The 19,603-nt window shown below is 47.3% G+C and overlaps 1 protein-coding gene across 1 annotated transcript; it reads left to right on the top strand.

The window, feature by feature from the left end:
- The first annotated feature begins 1,723 nt into the window (after positions 1 to 1,723).
- Positions 1,724 to 19,116, top strand: DRGX (dorsal root ganglia homeobox). The gene is made up of 6 exons (XM_075155447.1): positions 1,724 to 1,772; positions 4,517 to 4,614; positions 4,890 to 4,991; positions 7,557 to 7,729; positions 8,076 to 8,188; positions 18,020 to 19,116. The coding sequence occupies exons 1-6, from the start codon at positions 1,739 to 1,741 to the stop codon at positions 18,283 to 18,285; spliced, it is 786 nt and encodes a 261-aa protein (XP_075011548.1). The 5' UTR covers positions 1,724 to 1,738; the 3' UTR covers positions 18,286 to 19,116.
- The last annotated feature ends 487 nt before the right edge of the window (positions 19,117 to 19,603 follow it).

Below are 19,603 nucleotides of genomic sequence, written 5' to 3'. Positions count from 1 at the left end.
TATATTCCCCCTTTAATATCATAAAGGCTTTACGCCAGGGAAGCACTTAATGTGCAGGGGGCCATAACAGGCTATTATCCTTGTGTAATGCTATTACAGAACCAATTATGCGCCATTATACTTGCTTTTTTTGCAGTTTATGTGATTTGATCCAATCCCGCGTCCCTGACTTGAAAATTTCATCTGGGTACTTTAAAGTCTAATTTTCACCCGGGCTGAGGCAAGGGCCATCTTTCTCCGCTGAGCCTATGTCTCGGATGCGTTTTAAAAGTAATTGCAAAGGGTCCCGCCGCATATCATTTGCAGACGGGAAGCGAGCATAAATCCAGAGACCCCTCGCTGTGAACAAAATCAAACTTTGCCGTGGTACGATCGCTTGGAAAGGCAAGGCGTGTGCAGAGCGGCCCCCCAAAACCCAGCCGGCGGCAATTAGCCGGCGCTTTGTCAGCTCCGGGGTCCAGGCGGCGGGGCAGGGCTCTCCCGGCACGGCACGGCACGGCGGGGCCCCCCCCGGCCCCGCAGCCCGGGGCACCCCGGGGTGGGGGGGGCCGCCGGGGGCCGCCGAGCCCCGGAGCGCCAACGCTCAGAAAATAATGGGATTTTGTTGCTGCTGTTCACATTCCTGGTGTTTGCTGAGAAATGACGGGGTTTTTCTTTTCATCTTTTTTTTTTCCCCCTGCTCTGCACACCACGTGGGCCATTTGTAGGGCCCAATAGACCTATCCAAGTTACTCACTGTAGACAGCGCTGGAAATAATCAGATTAAGGCCAATTATGCGTGAGATTATAAAGGCAAGTGCTGAGAGGCAGAGCATGCTGTAGACAGATATAAAGACATCTGGCCACTTCCAGAACTCCACAGAGCCCTTCTGTCTCTGCAGCCAACAACTCACAGCGCCTTACTCCAGTGCAAAATACACCCAAACCTTACTGGTGATTTTTACTTCTGTTCGGTTTAGGTATGGATTACTATTTTCATTTGCCTTCTGGATTTTTTTATATGACTGCATACAAATTTGAATAGTTTTTTTTTTTCTTGCCGAGGACATTGGTTTCCAACCCGAACACAGCTCCCAGTGTGTTGGATGCTTTAAAAAGAAGACAGCTTTTAGGTTTTATTGCCGTTTCATTTAGGCAGAATAATTTAGATTTTTTTAAACGGTTCGTTCTTAGCTATAAGCATTTTTTTTCCTTTATGTAATTATTTGCTCTGGAAGGGAATATCTGAGATAACTAGATAGATAGATAGATAGATGGATAGATGAATGAATGACTGAATGAATGTATAGATGGATAGATAGATAGAAAGAAAAGCAAGAGATAGATAACCTGCTATTCGGGGGGAAAAAAAAAGGAAAAAAGAAAAAGCGAAGCAACAAAGTTTTACTGATTCCGATTACTGTGCACCTACCATGGAGTTTTCTGCCTTTGGCTTTCTCAGTTCGTTGCACAGAGTGTTAGACACTACTTTCTCTGCTTCTTCTGGGATGGGAGCTAGGATTATCAATGAGTTTCTCTGGGTGCTTTCTTCTGGTTATTCACCTATTCTGTTCTTTCCCTCTCTCTCTGTCTTCAGGTCGGCAGGAGACACCTCGGCGGTGCGTGGCGGTGCCCGGCTGGGGAGCTGGTGTCGGTGTGGGGGGTGCGCGGAAGCCCCGCGCCCCGCGGGCTGGCCCCGGCCCCGGCCGCCGTCGGCCTCGCAGCGGCGGGCAGCGGGCGCCCGCCCAGCCGCAGGGCCATGTTCTACTTCCACTGCCCCCCGCAGCTAGAGGGTGAGTGTTGTCGCACAGAGACGTGTAAGTACGAGAGCTGAACTTCGAGGCAGTGGGGGGGGGGGGGGTGTGGGGGTGTGGAGGGAGAAACTGTGGTCTGACTTGCTCCAAGAGCCGGCACTTTTGACCGTCGGGGTACAGATACGTGCTGAGATAAGATGCAGATCTATAGAGACAGCTAAATATAAAAGCGCGTCATCTTTTTCCTTGAGAAAACACCATCTTATCCCCCCTCCCCGCGCTCAGCTTTCCCCTCTTGTCACAGGATGGAAAGAAGGATTGCATGATTATTTTTTTTTAATTTGATTCCTGTTGGAAAGGCCTTGTTTTTACACCCCCACCCCCGTCATTTTGCCACCTGCCTCCCCTCTGTGGATAGCGATCCCGCAGTTGAGCCTCAGGCTACGAAAGAGATGCTTTTCTCCCCTCCCAGCACAGATGTTGGTGTCATGGCTGTAATCGGGACACTTTCAGGACGTGGTCACGCCTCCTCCCTCCAGCCAAAGGGACCGCATAAATCTTTAATGCTATTTTACAAACATTCTGCGGGAGGATGGGGAAAGACGGGGCACGACTGAAAAAAAAAAGCGGAAAATAAATATTTGGGAGGATTTTTTTCTTTGTGTTATAGATCAGAGGTTTTTCTTTATTTATTTTGTTCGTTTCCTTTAAAAAAAAAAAAAGGCAGCCTTCGGGATTTCCCTGTGTACCCCCGCACATGCCCAGGGCCCTCTGCACCCGCTGCCTCCGGCCAGCGCTCGTAGTGCGGGGAGCAGCCCCGGAGCTTCGGCCGCGCAACTTCGGCTCCGGGCGGGCTGCCCTGCCGTGCCCGGCAGTGCCGGCGCTCGCCGCGGCTGCACGGCGGGGGAACCGGCCCGTCCCCGCAAAACCCCCCTGCCTGCCCACCCCGGCGCCTTGCATGGGCATCACCCGGTGAGCAAGGGGCTTTCCCCGCTCTAGCGCTGCCAGGAAGCGGTGGTCCAGCGCGTTCATCCTCCTCCGGGGTAGGGTGAGCCCCGCTTTAGGCACGGCTGCCCCAGGGCCAGCGGACCCAAGCCGGTCTGCGCATCGCCAGGCTGGAAAACTGTCTCCCCAAAGTTGTCCCCGGTCCTATGCCACCCGGGGCGGCTTTGTTCGTTAGTTTTTGGCAGACAGCTTTGGAAACATGCTTTTGTTTGTTTGTTTGCTTGTTTGTTTGTTTCCCCGGTGGCAGTTTGGGGCTGGTGTCTGGTTTCGGCGGCCCGAGCCGGGGAGCGGTCCCCGCAGGCTGCGGCCTCTCCCGGTGACGGGGGCTGCGGGCGGAGGGCGCCGTGCCGGGCCCGACCCCTCACTCTCCCGCCGTGGGCACCAGCGGGGCGGGGTGCCCTGCTAAAGGGTGAAACCACCCAGCATAGAGCATCCCAAGTAAAAAACAAAAACACTCCCCCCCCCCAAAAAAAAAAAAAGAAAAAACCCAACCCACCCAAAACCCGGAGCGGCAACAGAAAAGCCCTTTTCGGCCCGCGTTTTCGGTGGGTTTGGGCGCCCGGGAGGGCCCGGCGGTGCCGGGGGAAGTGACCGGGCTCTGGGGGTCAGCGGGACAGTGTTTTGTTCTCTGACGAGCATCTCCCAGGGCCGTCTGTCTGTGCGAGGAGGGGGCTGGGGGCCGTGTTTATCTTCCAAATGATGCTGCAAGATAAGCGGTGACCTCCAGCCCCGAGGAGGGGCCGGCCCGGATGGGGTGCTCCACCGGGCAGGTCTGCAAGCAGCGTCCTGGAGACATTCAGCAACGCTTCTGTGGGTTTGGGTACTTTTCTGTTCCGTGGCTATTTGTTGTTTTGGTTTAGGTTTTTGGTTTTGGTTTGGTTTGGTTTTTTTACTCTGTTTTGTCAGCGAACAGGAAGGGAGCAAAGCAGTTCAGCCAGGGCACCCGTGATGTGTAACTGGGGGAGCCGCGAAGGCCGGGGTCTGCTCCAAAGAAGGTGGTTTGCATCCCGGCGGGCCGTCTGCCCTCTCCCGGCCTCCGACCAGGGACAAACTCCCAATCTCCCTCCCGGACCCCTCGAACCCCCCCGTCGGGGGACGGGCAGGGGGTCCCTCCTCCAGCCCCGCTGCCGAGTCCCAGTGGTTTAGCCGTGGCCGAGGCCACGAGTGCTCCCGCCGCCCCCGGTGCCCGGCGCTGTACGAAGCCCCGTGCCCGTGTTCGCCGTTCGCCTCCAGGGATGAGGGCGAGGACGCGGGGGGCGGCTCGGCCGCTGCTCGGAGGGTGTGTGGTGTGCGGGGAGAAAACTGCCAACGGCCCCAGCCCTGCTACTTCCAGGCACGGGGTCTTCCCCTGGCTCTCCCGGCAGGCAGGCAGGGCTTTTACGAGCCCGAGCTGCTGTCACCACACCTAGATCAAAGCCTCGTCTCTTCGTCCTTTTAAAACACAAATGGTCCGAAAACGACCCTTTCCCGGGGCGGGCTGCCCCTCACCCGCGCCAGGGTGAGCGAAGGTCCGCAGGACCCGCAGGTGCCGGCAGGACCCCCAGCCCGGCGGGGCACCCGCTGTCCGGGCGGGTCCCGCGGTGCCTCCCAGGCCGGCCGAGCTGCTCGGGGCGCCGCGCCCCGCGGCGATGGGGCAGCACTCCCCGCCCGCTCCCGAACGGCTCCGAGCCGCCGGCCCCGCCGGGGTGGCCCCGGCTCCGGCCCTTTCCCCCTCCCGGGCCGCGGCGGGAGCTGCGGCTCCGCGCCCCGCGGCACCTAACGCGGCTCTCCGCCCGCAGGCGCGGCCCCCTTCGGAGGCCACTCCGCCGGCGACTTCGACGACGGGTTCCTGCGACGGAAGCAGCGGCGGAACCGCACCACCTTCACCCTGCAGCAGGTACGAGCCTGCTCCCCTCTGCCCCCTGACCTGCACCCCGATCGCCCCTTGCCTGCTGCCTGCTTGCTCCCTGCCTGCCTGTCCTCTGCACGCCCTGCACCGCCCGGCTGCCTGCCCGGCCCGCAGCCTCGGGCGGCCCCGCTTTCCCCATCTCTCGCTGGAACCTCCCTGGGGCAGCCGGGCAGACGCCCACCGAGCCGGCAGCCCCCCGACCGTACCGCGCTCCAAGCCGCGCCCGGCCCCTGACAGATGTTTGCTCTCCTCCCCTCCACCAGCTCGAGGCACTGGAAGCGGTTTTTGCTCAAACCCACTACCCCGATGTGTTTACTAGGGAAGAGCTGGCTATGAAAATCAACCTCACGGAAGCCAGGGTGCAGGTAAACATTCTGGGGAATTATTAACTCTCGGGTATTCAAACCGGCAAACTTTTTTTTTTTTTTTTGACATCATGACTGCAGAGTGCACATTTGGCCAAAGAACGCAAATGAAGACGATCTGTCATTTTCATGATGCACTTTAATAACATCAACATAATGTGGAATATTAGATTAGGTTGATTAATCGGTCATTCATAATTAACTAGTGATAATGTTCTACACTAATTTGTCCGCGTCTCCAAGGTACTAAATTACATCAATGCACATCCATTTCCTTGCTTTTGGAGGGGGTGTGTGTGGAGAAAAGAGCTGAGACGTGATTCTCCAAAGCAGCTATGACCACTGTCGAGCAATGGGATTAGTCAACTGCAGGGAGCCCAGCTGCCAGGAAGAAATCTGCACCTCTTCAACTTTTCTCCCTTTCGCCTTCTTTCTAAACACTTAATTTAGACAGCTAAAGAGCCTGCAGAGCAATTCCCACACCTTTAATATGATCCAATAAATACCACTGGCCATGATCGCTCTCTTTCTACCCCCACTCTTTTCCACCTCTTCCTTTCTTCTTTCCTTCCTTCTCCCCACTTTTTTTTCCCCTTTTTTTTTGACCCAGGTGTTTGGTTTTCCATATCCAGGGATTAAACTCTGCTAAGAACAGCAGTCCTGCAGTTGACAGAGATGGATCCCTATAACTCTGCAGGCATCCACCACAGAGTTGCAAGCCATTTTTTGAACACGATTATGTATTCATTTTATTTATGGGGCTTTTCTGCACGCTGTTTTTGTATTTTTTTTATTTAGGTGCTCGGGGTTAAGACTATGCAAAGATCTAATTGTAGGAAATATAATAGCTTGCCTTTTGTTCCCTAGGGTCATGTTAGTATCTCTTAAAACCCAATGGCTGAAGAGAGATAATGGAATTCACCGCAGTAAATTGGGGATTGTAAACAAATTATTCCTCCTATAATCAGATTATGCGATCCTGATTATTAAATCTGAACATGAATCATTGGTCATATGCGGGCAAATTAAACTGATTATTATTTGGAAATGAAAATCTCCTTTTGCCACTGCACTGTAGGTACTGGCTTAAAAAAAAAAAAAAATGCCATTTTGGCTATTGGTGCCTAAAGACTGAACTGCAAATTGAGATAAATGGCACAATTATTGAGCATTCAGAAGTGGAAGATCATAACTTCTTCCTGAAAGGTGCAAGGGTGAGATAGGGGTGGTGACAATTAGATTGCTGAGGACTGGTGTTTAGCCTTGTTGTTGGCTATTATGCAAACAGACAATAGATGCAAGCATTTGTTTAGGCTGCTTTCATGCAGGGACATGGGGAAACACAGAGGATGGGAGATATGTTTACATTTATACCCCTTGCTCATTCAAATATGATTAATGTGCTATAAAGCCGAGTCTTAATCGAAGATGATGTTGTCAAACAATAACTAAATAGGGAAATAAACGACTTCATCATGCTCTTTCCTCAGAAGCAGGCGAACTGTCAGTGCAAAGTCATTAAAATATGATAATGAAAAATAGCTCAATTAAATGTTGTTATAGCTGTGACCTTCATTCAATTAAGACGCAAGAAAGTGTCTGCATTTTGCTTTGCATTTAACTGCTCTAAATTTAGAATATAGATAAAATCATTATTCAACGTTTGCTGATACATGCAATTAAAAGGCAGCTAACTAAAATGGAGTTGTAGGAGGAGAATAATAATAATAACAATATCGCCTATACTTGAAGTCATGTATTAAAATGTGGATTGCCTGACCTCAAGAGAGGCTTGGCATTTTCCACCTCAAATAAGGTGCTTTCAGAGCATCAGCTCCGAGGTAAATGGAAAAAAAAAGTGTTTGGACTAAGAGTTGGGGGATAAAATCAAGACCATGAACATTTGTATTGCATTACAGGGAAAAAATAAGTTTGGGAAACTGGCGTGTATTAAACTGCAGAATGATCTTCCAAAATTAGTGTCTACCACGTTTTGAGTCCTCTAAGGGCAGACTGGCCAAATACATCAGAGGAATAACAGAAAGTATCAGTCCTCTCCAGGAAATGGGCTGGATAAGATGGCCTAATACACACCTTTTAATTTCTGACCTCTCTGATTCTAGCAGCAGCTCATTTAAAGACTTATATACGGTTTTGTCAGAGTGCTTAGATACATATTTAAGTCCATCCCTATACAAAAGGCTTTTAGACGTGCTAAAACATATAAATCAGTGAGAATTCAATGTGTGCATAAAGGCAAGCACACGTTTAAATGTTTTGCTAACTGGCACAGTAATATCAAAATTCTTTTTTTTTTTTTTTTTTTTATGTTTAATGTGCTTTTTGAATGTCTTTAGACGTTTCTGGCTTGTTTTCCAGACACAGAAATATTCCAGATACAAATGTAATCCTAAGGCTCAACTAGAATAACAATGGGGACACAAAATAAGAGGAAGTTTATCCAAGCTTCTAAATGGCTGATTTCACTAGAGTAACAATTTACAATTTCCTTGCTTCGCATTTGGCTAAACACGGTATTCAGCCTGGATTGCTCTCCTGCTCCAGGTGTGGTTCCAAAACCGAAGAGCTAAATGGAGAAAAACAGAGAGGGGTGCTTCCGACCAAGAGGGCTCTAAGGAAACAATGGCTGAGGTGCCGCCTCCTTCGAGGAATTTAAATTCCCCTTCTCCAGCAGATCAAACCAGGAATAAAAAAGAGAGTCTGGAGATCCAGCAGAGGTAAGAGTAATACATGTTATCAGCTGCCTCTCTTTGGGGCAAGCATCCATCATATGTATGTACATGCATACAGACTTGCCTGCTGGTAAGCCTTGACCTACACAGTACCATCTTCAGGTAGAGCCCAAATCATTAGAAGATGAGCTGTCTCTCCTGCAACTCGCTGCTCCCCGTGGAGATGTTGAGAAGCTGTTGGCTGTGGGAGGCTAATGTTATCCAGGCTTGGTCCCAACCGGTGGGATGGGAGACACCAAGACACCGAGGTGTTGGTGTGCATGCACATATGCTGTCTTTGGCATCAGCTAGTTCTGGTTTTGTAAGTAAGTTGTTTTCTCTTCTCCATCAGCCTGAGTCGAGCAGTGGGTCCTACAGGACCTTTCTTCCCTTCCTGCCTGCCAGGGACTCTTCTCAACACAGCCACCTACGCACAAGCTTTATCCCATGTCGCCTCTCTAAAAGGTAAGTGACTTTGTTTGACTTCAGGGGTGAGCTCAAAGAGCAGCTCCTTCGAGCTAAGCAGATGCTCCCAGTGGAGCCAGTGGAGAAGCCTTTGGGAAATGATGAATCCTTCTTTCTGTTATGATTGGCAGCATTTGCACTGACGGATGCTGCAGGTACAGGAATGAGTCTCCTATTGTAAATTGTAGCATCATTTGTGGCGAAGCTCCTTCATTTTACTCAGTTTTAGTGAAGTCAGGGTTTGTCTCAAGAGCAAGGCAGGTAGGGTTTGCTCCCTTGGAGTTTTCTTTGCGTATGCTTTTTTTTTAAGAGTCAAATTTATACTGATAAATTAGTTATACACATCCTTTTGCATTATACATTACCTGGCACCGTTACTGATGCCTCATCCGCTCTTTGCATGTGGTTTCCTTTGCAGTACATCTCTGCACAATGCCAGACCTTTCTCTTCTTGAACAGTAGGTCCCCTCTGAGAACTTGAATAAAGCGTGTGCATGGGGACAGGGGAGGATACAAAATAATTCCTCATTACCTGGGACCCAGGCTTCAGGAAGGGTACATCCAGTGTCCATATCCTTTTCAGTTCCCAAAAAGCAGCAGTATGCATCTTTTAAAAATAAATCACCCGCTGATCCATTAGCTGTTCCTAGTCTAACAATTTATAAGACCAAGGGTGTAAGCAGGATGAATTCAATTTATAGATTTATGGGATGTAAAGCCTCATAGCACTGCCAAGCACAAAGTGGCACATACATTTACTCTATGCCCCAATGTGGTGCAATAATTTGTGAGGAAAGTTTCCCAGTTTAAGATCCTCCACCATGAACACAAATGTCCTTTAATACCTCTCACTGTGTTCTCTGGTATACCTCATGCTCTTTGTGAGTATTTCCAGTTAAATCAGCATTGCCAAGGTATAGTCCTGAAGCAAATGCTTGGAACTGCTGAGTTTTGCATTAAGTCCAGCGTCCTGCCCCCTGTTCCCTCTTTGCTCCTGTCTTTCCAAAAAAGCTGAAGCTAGACACGCCATACAGCTGCTGCTCTTTTGATAGGTGCGGGACCTGTGATTTTGAATCAAGAAAAGCCATACAGGTGTGACCCGAGCCCTAAATCTTAAAGGATGACTGTCAACCTAAACCCCGTAAGCAGGTAGCGGCTGTTGGACTGCACGAGTCCTCTTGATCTCTGCCCTGTGACTGCGAGGTCTTGGGGCAGAGACTTTCGGCTTCTTCCGTTGGCAGGAACAGCCTCTCTGGAGTAGATACAGGTGAAATTCTTCAGGCAAAAAGATTGTTCTTTGATAAACGTAGTCCTGGGCAGGTTGAAAGGTGTGGGAATGTAGTTGTGTTCAGTGAATAATTTTGGATGGAAGTAAGGGATGGTTTTTTCCTTAAAATTTACATTTAAGCATTTTCAAAATTCAGTGCATCTATATGTTGTTCTCACTTGTTTCATGTTTAAATGTAGCTAAATTTTAAGGAAAATAACCCCAATGAACAAAAGCCAAGCAAAATGAAATAAAAATGAATGAAAAAAAATTGTAATGAGTTTTTTTTTTTAGTTTTATTTATTTGGAAGACAGATATTATTTTCTGTGATTTTACAGCTAGCCACTAAATTGAGAAATGAATAATTTGCTCCTTTTTGCTTGATAGCAGTTTTACAACCTAGGGGCAGGAAAAATCCTATTCCTGAATCTCTTGTAGAGATACTTGTTAGATAGTCAGTTAGATAGCCTCCCCAGGCTAAGAGGCAGTGTCCCTGAAAAATTTGTCCCACATGTAAATACAGATTTTTTATAATTTGTATAGGGATGGTCAGTTATCAGATGCATGCATATTCTCTTGATGAATGTTGTCAGCTACAGATGCAGTTCATTGCTGAGATGCCTGGTTTATATTTCCTGCCTGTCACTTGAAATCTCCAGATACATGCAAGGGGACTGGGATAATGTAGTATATTTTGATTTTAAGAAAACCAGTTACAGATTTGCATATCTGTATATCCACCTAGCAGGACCTTTGTGGAGCTCCCTATGCCTGTTAGTATATTGTTATACTTGCAAGGGACTGGTAGACTGAGCTGCTGCTTTGAGGGGAGTTCTTTTTCTTCTGCACCTAGGTTTCAGTAATGTCAAATTTTGGCTTTGAGGTTAAGGGGGAAGAATTTGTTGTTCTATAAGGTGACAAATTTGATTTATACAAGCAGAGAATAATTGTAGCATCTTTCTTGTGGTATTTATATACGGAGTATTGTCTCCTCTTTCCTTGGCTCATCTCCACAAGTTCCTCTTTCCCTGTTTCTCCAAGGGCAATTCACTTGGGCTGGGGTAGGGGCTGTGCACAGCAGACCTGGAGCTTCAGTCTTGTTAATTGGCAATGATGAACAGGACAATCTCTAGAGGTTCTGAGTGGACCAAAAGTATCACAGGCCTGATTCACATTTTGTTTTTCTTTGATATGGAAACACCAGGTTAATGATGGTTCATCTAAACCAACGTATTTGAGAGCACAACCAAGCTCACATGTCAGTCTGGAGGAAGAGATAATGGTTATGTGAAGGAAGGAAAGGACAGGGAGAGACACAGTGTTTACAAAACCTTTACATGACCTTCTTCATCTTGCTCAATTCAGTTTGTTTAACTCTTCCTTCTCATTTCCCCCTTTGAGCTAGGAGCTGATTTGTACACTTCAGGCCTGTCAAAGGAGAAGTAACCCTACATTTAGGTGGGCATTAGTCTGTGTCCTTATGTGTCTTAATGAAGTGACCTAAGCCTCTCCCTTGAGAATCTAGTCGCACTTTGCAGCAGAAATGCCGACAGGACTCTGCCACAGTGATTTTGAGGGCATAGGACTTTATGCCACACGAAATCCCATCAAACTTAGCACAGTGCATAAAACTCTGAGCTGTTTGGTTTTTGGATTGATTGGATAAGGAGAAAGTCAGCAAGTACTAAGGTTTTCCAAGATTTTGCAAGTTTTATTGAAGAGTGAAATGATCAAGAGCTCTTCCTGCTATCTCTCTTGTGCTGACCATGCTTTGAAACTACCAGGAATTCTTTGTCCTTTTGAAACCAAAATAGTTGCTCCAGAATCAAAGCACGGATGCATGACCAGGCTTTCTTCTATGCCAATGTCAAATTAAATGCAGTTCCTCTATGTGGATCCCATAAATAGATATGTATTCCCACCACTGGGAGAATAATCCTGGCCAGTAAAGGGAATCATATTTTTCAGTAAGGCCGTAAAAGCTGCCTGCAGACAAATAGGCACTCTCAGCACATCAGATACTACTTGGAAGTCTAGGTTGTTTTCTCATTCTTTTGTGGAGACAAGACGTGCTTTGTTGGGCTTGTGAGCCAACACTTCATTGGTGTCAGGGAGTAATATTTGACTGATGCTTTAGAAGGAGACAATTGAAATCAATACAGTGAATAACAAGTGATGATGGCGATGTAACTAATTAACAATTATTTTACACTCTCAGGGACCATTTTCATCCTGCCACCTGAGAGTTCTCTGTCTTCTGTAAAGAAACTAATACCTCTCTTTCTCCTTCTCTGACTTTGATTGCTTGGCTCCAGACCCAGATTTCCAAGGCTGCATAAAGTGTCTAGGGCACATAGTTCCTGGTACTAATTTGTAGTATAAGGATATAATAGTTGATGATGAAGTTGGTCTAGTAGAGACAAGAAATCTCAGGACAGCCTAGCATGGGGCAGGGACTGAGCCTGCAACTTTGCTTTTGGAAAGACTGTGCAGTGCACTGTAGGCTTGCCTTGTGCTTTGTGTGGCTCTGCAACTCTTCAACAAGCAGCACTTATCTGAACCCCACATGTGCCACTTCTAGGTGAATGGGGGATATTGTTGGAGCACAAGACTAGATCTGCTCTGATGAATGAGAAGAAAGCTATTCTCCCTAAGCAATATGCCCCATGAACCCTGCTGTCTCTGAAATTGAGATTTTTTTTTCCTCAAAGGGATGGTATTGCCACTTACTTCAGGGTTTTAAGTTGTCCACCACTGGCCATAGTCAGGAAGAAGGCTGGCTCACATAGATGAAATTTCTGGTGTTTGTTACTCTCTGCAATTGTCCTAGTTTGACAACTATGCTACTTCATTGTGGTGACTTCAACATTTCCATGATCTTCCAAGATGAATCGCTTACTGTAAACCATGCATCTGCAGTCCATTTAGTAGATTTAATTGCAGACCTCAAATATGAAGGGAAAATACTTGTTTTATTTATGGGCTGTATAACAATAGAGTCATCAGGAGAAGCTAGTGTTCTGTGCAGAGAGAGACCTCAAAGTACCTTCTTAATGGATGACAGCATGAATGCAATTCATTAATGTAGAAGATGTTATTAATGGGTGTAAACAAGAATCTCCGGTTTTTAGCGGAAGTGTTCTACCATTCTGGTGGCAGAGGCCAAGAGTGTGTCTGTTACATTCCACTGAAATTTCCCCAGACCCCGTGATGAGTGGAGTGCAGTGTATGAGGAGAGAAATAATTACACTTGCCAGGGAATTACTTTCATAATTCACCCACAGCTCTGCTCTGTGCAAGTTATAGCTCAGTTGGTTTTCACAGCACCTCCACACTACTGATAGAGAAGCAGGATTGCATTATGCACATCAAAGTGGATATTCCAGGGCACCATTGATTAGGGTCTTTTATGGTTTGTTGCTGCTGTGGTTGCTGTTGTTCATATCAGGGAGGCTTAATTGCAGTATCCAGGAAAAAAACTACAACAACTAGAACTGCCCATCCATTACATTTCAATTTCTTTTATGGAAAGATGAAGAGAATTTGCCCAATTCCGTTGGGCAATGCCCCTTGCCAAGGCTGAGAAAGAAGCATTCAAAGACCTAACTTACCCTTGAACTGGTGTTTACTGAATTGAAGAACCACTGCTTACCATGAGACTGGGGAACGGGAATCAAAACTTTTGGGGTCCTTTATTTTCTCTGTCATTCTTGATTATGGACTTACTGGCTTTTCTCCTGTAATAGAGCAAATACATCAAGTGGGTTCTGTTTGGCATTTTCCCTAGTTTACCTGCCACTGTGACTAATTTAGAGTATTTAAAACATTTCTTTAATTTGCTGCAGATACACAGACCTTGAGCACATTACTTTGATTCCCGTAACACAGGTCCCTGACTCTAGCACTGCCCTACCTCGCAGGTAGATTTCTTTGGTCTTCATCACAAATATTAGGGAATATGCAGATACTAGGAGCGCTAAGAATCATGGGAAGGAAATGGGTGCTGGCTTGTTCCTCCAGGACAAATCTTAATTATGTTAGTGGACCTTAGCTGGGCAGGGGTTCCTATTGACCCCTCTTGGAATGACACGTCAGCAGGATTTAGGGTCAGATCATGTTTTTGATGTGGAAGGGAAGAGTGATAAATGGTTGCTGAGCTGACAGCGTTCAAAGGACTGGTTCTGTTCTCCCAGCTCTTGTGGGCTTTGGTGCCAATTTTACTGTCCAAACAGGCAAGGTCCTGGCTTTTGAATTATTTTTTTGGAACAGTATTAACGGCAGAAATAAAGGAGGATGAAATCCTCCAGTTCCAGTGTAAAGTTATTTACACAAAAAGGCTCCTGCTAGAGCAACTGAGCTAGATCATCAGATCTATGTTGTTTGCATTGGGTTCACAAGCCAAGGGGATAAGAAATTATAACATTTGGACTCTACTGTCAGCTCTGAAGTGCTCTTCCAGCCTCTGGGCAGCACAGGGTGCCTTCCACATTTAACCTTAGGCACTAGAAGGAGGAACCATCTAGCGCAACTTTAGCAGCCTTGAGGTTACCCTAAATTATACTGGGAGCATCTGGTGCCTTTCCGTTTCAGGCTCTAAGTTTATGCCTTTCTTGTTCTTCTGAACCTCCTGATTCAGAGCTCAAGAAGGTTTGGATAAAGCCACTTTTGTTTTAATCCTGCTTGTGCCTCAGGCTTTAATAGACACAGTGTTGGCGTCATGTATGAAGAGCAAGAAGGAGCTCCCTTTAAATCAGCTCTCACTGGTAAATGATACTATGAACTCCAGGTTGTTGCTGACCTTCCAAACCTTGTGAAAGTGATTTCAGAGTTTATGAGGATTTAGAGCTCAAGCAAACCTATGTGACTACTATCAGAAGCAAACTATAATTAAATCAAGCATAGTATTTCCTCTGAAAACTAAACAGCATGCATTGACAAGTGAGGATTTTAAATGGGAATTTTTCCTTGCTTCCCTCCACGTCAGGTTGCTGTTCAGCTGTCCACATCAAATGCTGATATGCAGAAATACTGAAAGAGGAAGGGAACAGGGGTTTTGCCTTTTGGAAAGGCTATCTATTAAATTCTTTAAACTGTTGAGTTGAAATACAAAATATATATTTAAAATACTTATATGTCAATATGGGCCCCGCTCCCAGCCCACTCTTCTCAGCTGAAACTGAACGTTGGAACTACACAAAAGAGTCCGCAACCAAAACTGTAGATCAAATATCGTTACAATTGAAATGTGATGTTGGCAGAGACAAGACAGAACTAATTTAATTTTTCCTGTCAGTCTCTGTAGTAGATCAATTAAACTGCCAAGTGGATCAAATATTTCAGACTGTATTTATTACATTAAGTATTTATGTTCAAGCTGAGCATTTAAAGTATGATCTCATATAGGAATACAAGGAGGTTCAGATCAATTCAGCAGAATTTGCTGTAAGTTAATGGAAATCTAATTGTGTATTTTAATTTTGTGTACAGGAGGCAGTAAGTTCCTGAAAGAAAGAAAACTGTGCCCTGTCTGTATTGTAGCAACTTGATCCAAATCCCATTAAAGTAATATCAGACTGTCATAGATGTTAGTGGAAGCTGGATCAAGATCTAGGCTAACGGCTTAACCCTCACTGATTTTGATGGGAGCTAGGTGCCTAAACTCCTCTGAGAATCCAAAATAAGTAGGAATGATTCCTTCCTTCCCCGCTGTGGACTCAGGGTTGCTGCAATAAGATGTAAAAAACCATTGATGTCTGCTATATATGGATGCCTCTTTCTTGGTGAAAGTCAGATCCCTGTCCATCGTGGGCTGACTGACGGGCAGGTGGAGACCTTGGGCTCTTGATTCTCCCATTGTTCATCTTGGCTTTTGGGCCAGCAAAGTCTGATAGATTTCACTGGACTTACTACCCGAAGACACAGGCAATTGTAATGTAGATTCAACCTTCCTTTTACATTAAAAAGAAATAGGGCTAAATCCTACTCTTCTGTATTCTAGCTGGGCCCTGGAGCAAATGACTTGTTACTTTACATTTTTTTCGGGTGTGAGCTGTTGTTTGCAAGTGTTTTAACCTCAGTGAAAATGAAAGGAATGGTTTATGAGTGAATTAATGCTAGAGATAGCCTAGTTTCCACCACAGGTAACTCTGCACCCTCAGGTTGCAGAGCCACTGGGTAATATCAGGTCTAATTATTAAGCAAAGAGCTTAGATTGGTACTGAAGACTGATAAATATTTTATCCCTCTCTAACAATGGAATGAAAATTATTCTTAGGGGATGGAGCCGATTCCTGCTCTTTTGAAAAGGGGAAGACTCTTTTCCACTTCTCCCCACCTCCTGCTAAGCAAACAATGTCCGTGCTCGGTCCTGCGGGAGGTACCGCAGACGGGCCAGCCCTCCCCTCAGCCTGGGAGCTGAACAGCCGCGTTCAAAAGTCTCACTCAGTTTGTGTTAGAAAGCAGCAGTGCAAAGACAGCTGATGCACAGGCCTCCATGCTCCCCCATTTCAGAGCTGAACCTTAAGGTAGTGGGGCTTAATAGTAACGGAAAAACAGACCTCTGTGTGGCTTCTGCAGCTGAAGACCTGCTGCAAACTGTAGGGACTCTGAAGTGCTGATCTTCCTCTCCTCCCTCGTGTTAAAACAGTGGCCATCCAGCACCCCTGAAGTGGCTGCAATTCAACAGGGCAAAAAATGACTTTATGAGCATTGTTGGTGGTGGCAAAGACTCTAAGTTGTGTTACTGAGTGGATTTTGTTATAAACCCTCCTTCTGTCCTGCTCAAAGCAGCCACAGAATTCAACATTGAGCTTCCTAGTGCTAAAAGCAAAAAATGGAGGATTTTAGTCAAGTGCTGAAACTTGCTTGTGCGATTCATTTAAATGCCTGGACTCATGGAAATGTTGGTCTGCTGGTCATATGCTCTATCAGAGGAGTATTACAAGAGAAAAGAAGACTTTCCAGTTACATTAATAACTTGTCCCTTGTGGGTTGTGTTTTTTAAAATGCAAAGAATATTTTTTCCTGAGCATTACCTGCAAGCTGATAATCTCTGACAATTGCTGTGGAGAAGTCTTGCCAACATCCTAAAAACAAACAACTGTCTGCCTTCATCCCTAGCAGATGGGTGCTGACCCGTTGCTGCCGAGAGCAGAAGTGTAAAAGAAAGACTACCTGCTCCCTGCAGGTTATTAGTTCCATCACTTAGTCATGAGCCATTTAACTCAAACATTAACTGCAGAAATTAAAGCAAGTCCTTGGCTTGGAAAGATCAGAGGAAGACATTGCATCATGTCAGAATGTGCGCGGCCGGGCTGTTTCTTGTTGGGAGGTAGCATATCAGCAAAAGACGGGCTTTTGCCAGGGGCTTAGAAGAGGATGTGGAGTTTGTGTGGCCTCTGAGACCTCTGGAAAAATGGTGTAACTCAATGTTTCTCACTAGAGAGCAAATTAAAATTAAAGTAGTAGCTCAGCCATCCCACTCTGCCTCCCCTCCCTACTCCTCTGACACATTCTCATTCATTCAATAGATGCATCTAAGCTAGGTACCAGGGTGGCTTTTTGGATGGACTGCATGTCCTGCCCAGTGATCAAGTCCCAGCGTTATCAGAGATAAACCAGGGGAAGACCCTGCCGTGGTCCAGCTCAGGAATGCAGCTGGTGGAGTGAGGACTGCCTCTCGCAGTGGGTTGCAGGGTAGCCTTTTGGTTTAAAGGGAGAGGAATACCCTTTTCACCTCCTCTTCAGTGTTTTATTGCCTGCTTGGGACAGCCCATGTGTCTCAGATGGCAGGATAGAGGTGGTCTGGCCCGTCTCTCCTGATGGGACTCTTAAACCATGTCAGCAGCAGCAGCTTTAGATGGCCTTGACTCACTTCTGGAGGCTGTTCCCTTCAAGGTGTCATCCTTAAACAGCACAGACGTTGGGTGGGTGAAGATAGAACAGACTGCTGCAGGTAGACAATAGTTGGCAGGCGCCTGGCCCAGGAAAAGCCTATCTCATCTCATAGTGAGATAGGAGAAAGTCATTAGTTCCTGTATAACCAGGATATTTTCACCTTTCTCTCTGCAGTAAACTTTCAGGTGTAGATAAGTGGTGGGACCCCCACACTCACCCAACAAATGCAGCTGCCCAAATTGATCAGGCTTGAGCGTGCAGGTGGAGGGCAGGGGACACTTCCAGCATGGGGCTGATGGTAGCCACAGAGCAGCAGCTTGGTAGGAGAGTGGGGAACGAGCTCAGCCTCGTTACGGGGAAGTCTCATGTGTGACCTAAACGTCACTGCTTGCTTTTGAGTCTGCTTGCCCTCATTCTGTTTGTCACCCTGGGTGACTCACAGTGTAAGATCCTTCACAGAGGGCCTCAGCAGAACAGGATCTGGCTTTTCTAGCCCTGATCCAGAGAACATCTATGTACCCACTAACGGTCAATAGGGGAGGGGGCTGTTGCTATTCGAGACCCCATCCCCACCTCCGCCCTCTCCAGATCGACCGTGGAGGGAACAGTCAGACGGTCCCCATGACCTTCCCCATCAGTGATGGTGCCTTGTCTCCTTCCTTCCCAGGGAGCCCGCTGTGCTCGTGCTGCGTTCCAGACCCCATGGGCCTCTCCTTCCTGCCCACCTACGGCTGCCAAAGCAACCGCACCGCCAGCGTGGCTGCGCTGCGCATGAAGGCCCGGGAGCACTCGGAGGCCGTGCTCCAGTCTGCCAACCTCCTGCCCGCCGCCAGCAGCAGCCCCACTCCTCCTGCCAAACCCAGCCCCGAGGGCAGCCAGGACAAGCAGCCCTCTCCGGCCAAGGAGCACATGGAAGGAGAGAAGAGCGTATGAGGCCGGACTGGTGCCGGCCCCTCGGCTCAGGGCAGGGACCCGCTGCCGGGGCTCTGCCGCGGGGTGAACTGCAGTGTGGCCGTGCCCCAGCAGGACGTCACGGGGCCGCCAGGGACCCGGCAAATCTGAGTGGCCTCTTTGGCTGCCTTTCACGCACCCTTGCTTTTCTCGCGCCGCTGTAGGTTCATTCCCCTGATTTATCGGCACTATCTGTGTTTGGAAACGTTCGTGAAACTATTTTTAGCCCCCCCGCCCCCACTTCCCAGGGACACCGAAACGCCCAGGATCCTGGCTTGCTCCCGCAGATCTCAGCTCCCCATCCCGCATGACATGGAGGGCTGGCAGAGGGCAGCGCTTCCAGACACGAGGTCTGGGGCAGGAGAGGCATCCAGGCATCATTTACCCCACCGCACACAGCAGAGGTGAAGGAATATGCAGTACATACCAGTCTGGCCTTCTGTTTTCTGATGGCACTTGACTTCAACCAAACCTATCCCAGGCAAGCCAGGTGTAAGAGAAGCAGAAAAGAGAACGAAACCCTTCATAATTTGTTCCTTCTCCCTTCTTTTCCCCAGAAGTGAAACTTTCCATGGAGTAGATTACTGGGAAATTGCTGAGATCAGTTTACCTGTGAATAAAATCCTTGCACTAGCCTCTACGTGAACATTAGTCTGTTACTCTTGCCATTCCCTGGGTTAGACATAAAACACACATGGCTCCAGAGCAGCGTTCGTAGCTTCAAACAGTAATGCTGGTATTTAATGGAGAGTGCAGTTGTGTCTAGATCTGCACAAAGCTGGGGGTACTTTAGCATCATTCTCTTGGAAAGAAAGACTGGAAAACAAAATAATCCTGTATTACAACACTGCAAATATGTCCTTGCATGTTTTGTTTTTAATAAAGAGGAAATAAAGCTTGGAAGGATATTCCTTTATGCCATCCAAAATCAGACTATTCCATTCACTGAAGGCTTGCTGAAATGAATCTAGATATGAAAATGTCTTAATTATTACAGAGTGGGCACAGTGCAAAGGAGAAATTGATGCCTCAGGAAATATAGTCTTATCTCTGACCCTAAAATCCCCAAAGCAAAGCAGACTAACATCTGCTGCTCTAGGGCAGGCATTTCAATCTGGGGTGCCCCACATTTTTTCCATGGGAAAAGCAGATGCAGATTTAAACTTAGTGACACGGACCTGCTTTTCTCAGGTGCCTTTTGCACAGGGTCCACAGATGCCCCTGGAGAACAGGGTGAAACCACTGCTCTGAGACTTGACCAAGTAAAGTGGAGGCTAGTGGCAAGACTCCTGTCAGCTCT

The sequence above is a fragment of the Calonectris borealis genome, chromosome 7 (genome assembly GCF_964195595.1).
Source record: "Calonectris borealis chromosome 7, bCalBor7.hap1.2, whole genome shotgun sequence".
In the NCBI taxonomy this organism is placed as follows: Eukaryota; Metazoa; Chordata; class Aves; order Procellariiformes; family Procellariidae; genus Calonectris; species Calonectris borealis.
The sequence above is the reverse complement of the archived record's forward strand: the minus strand, read 5'-3'. Positions and strand labels throughout refer to the sequence as shown.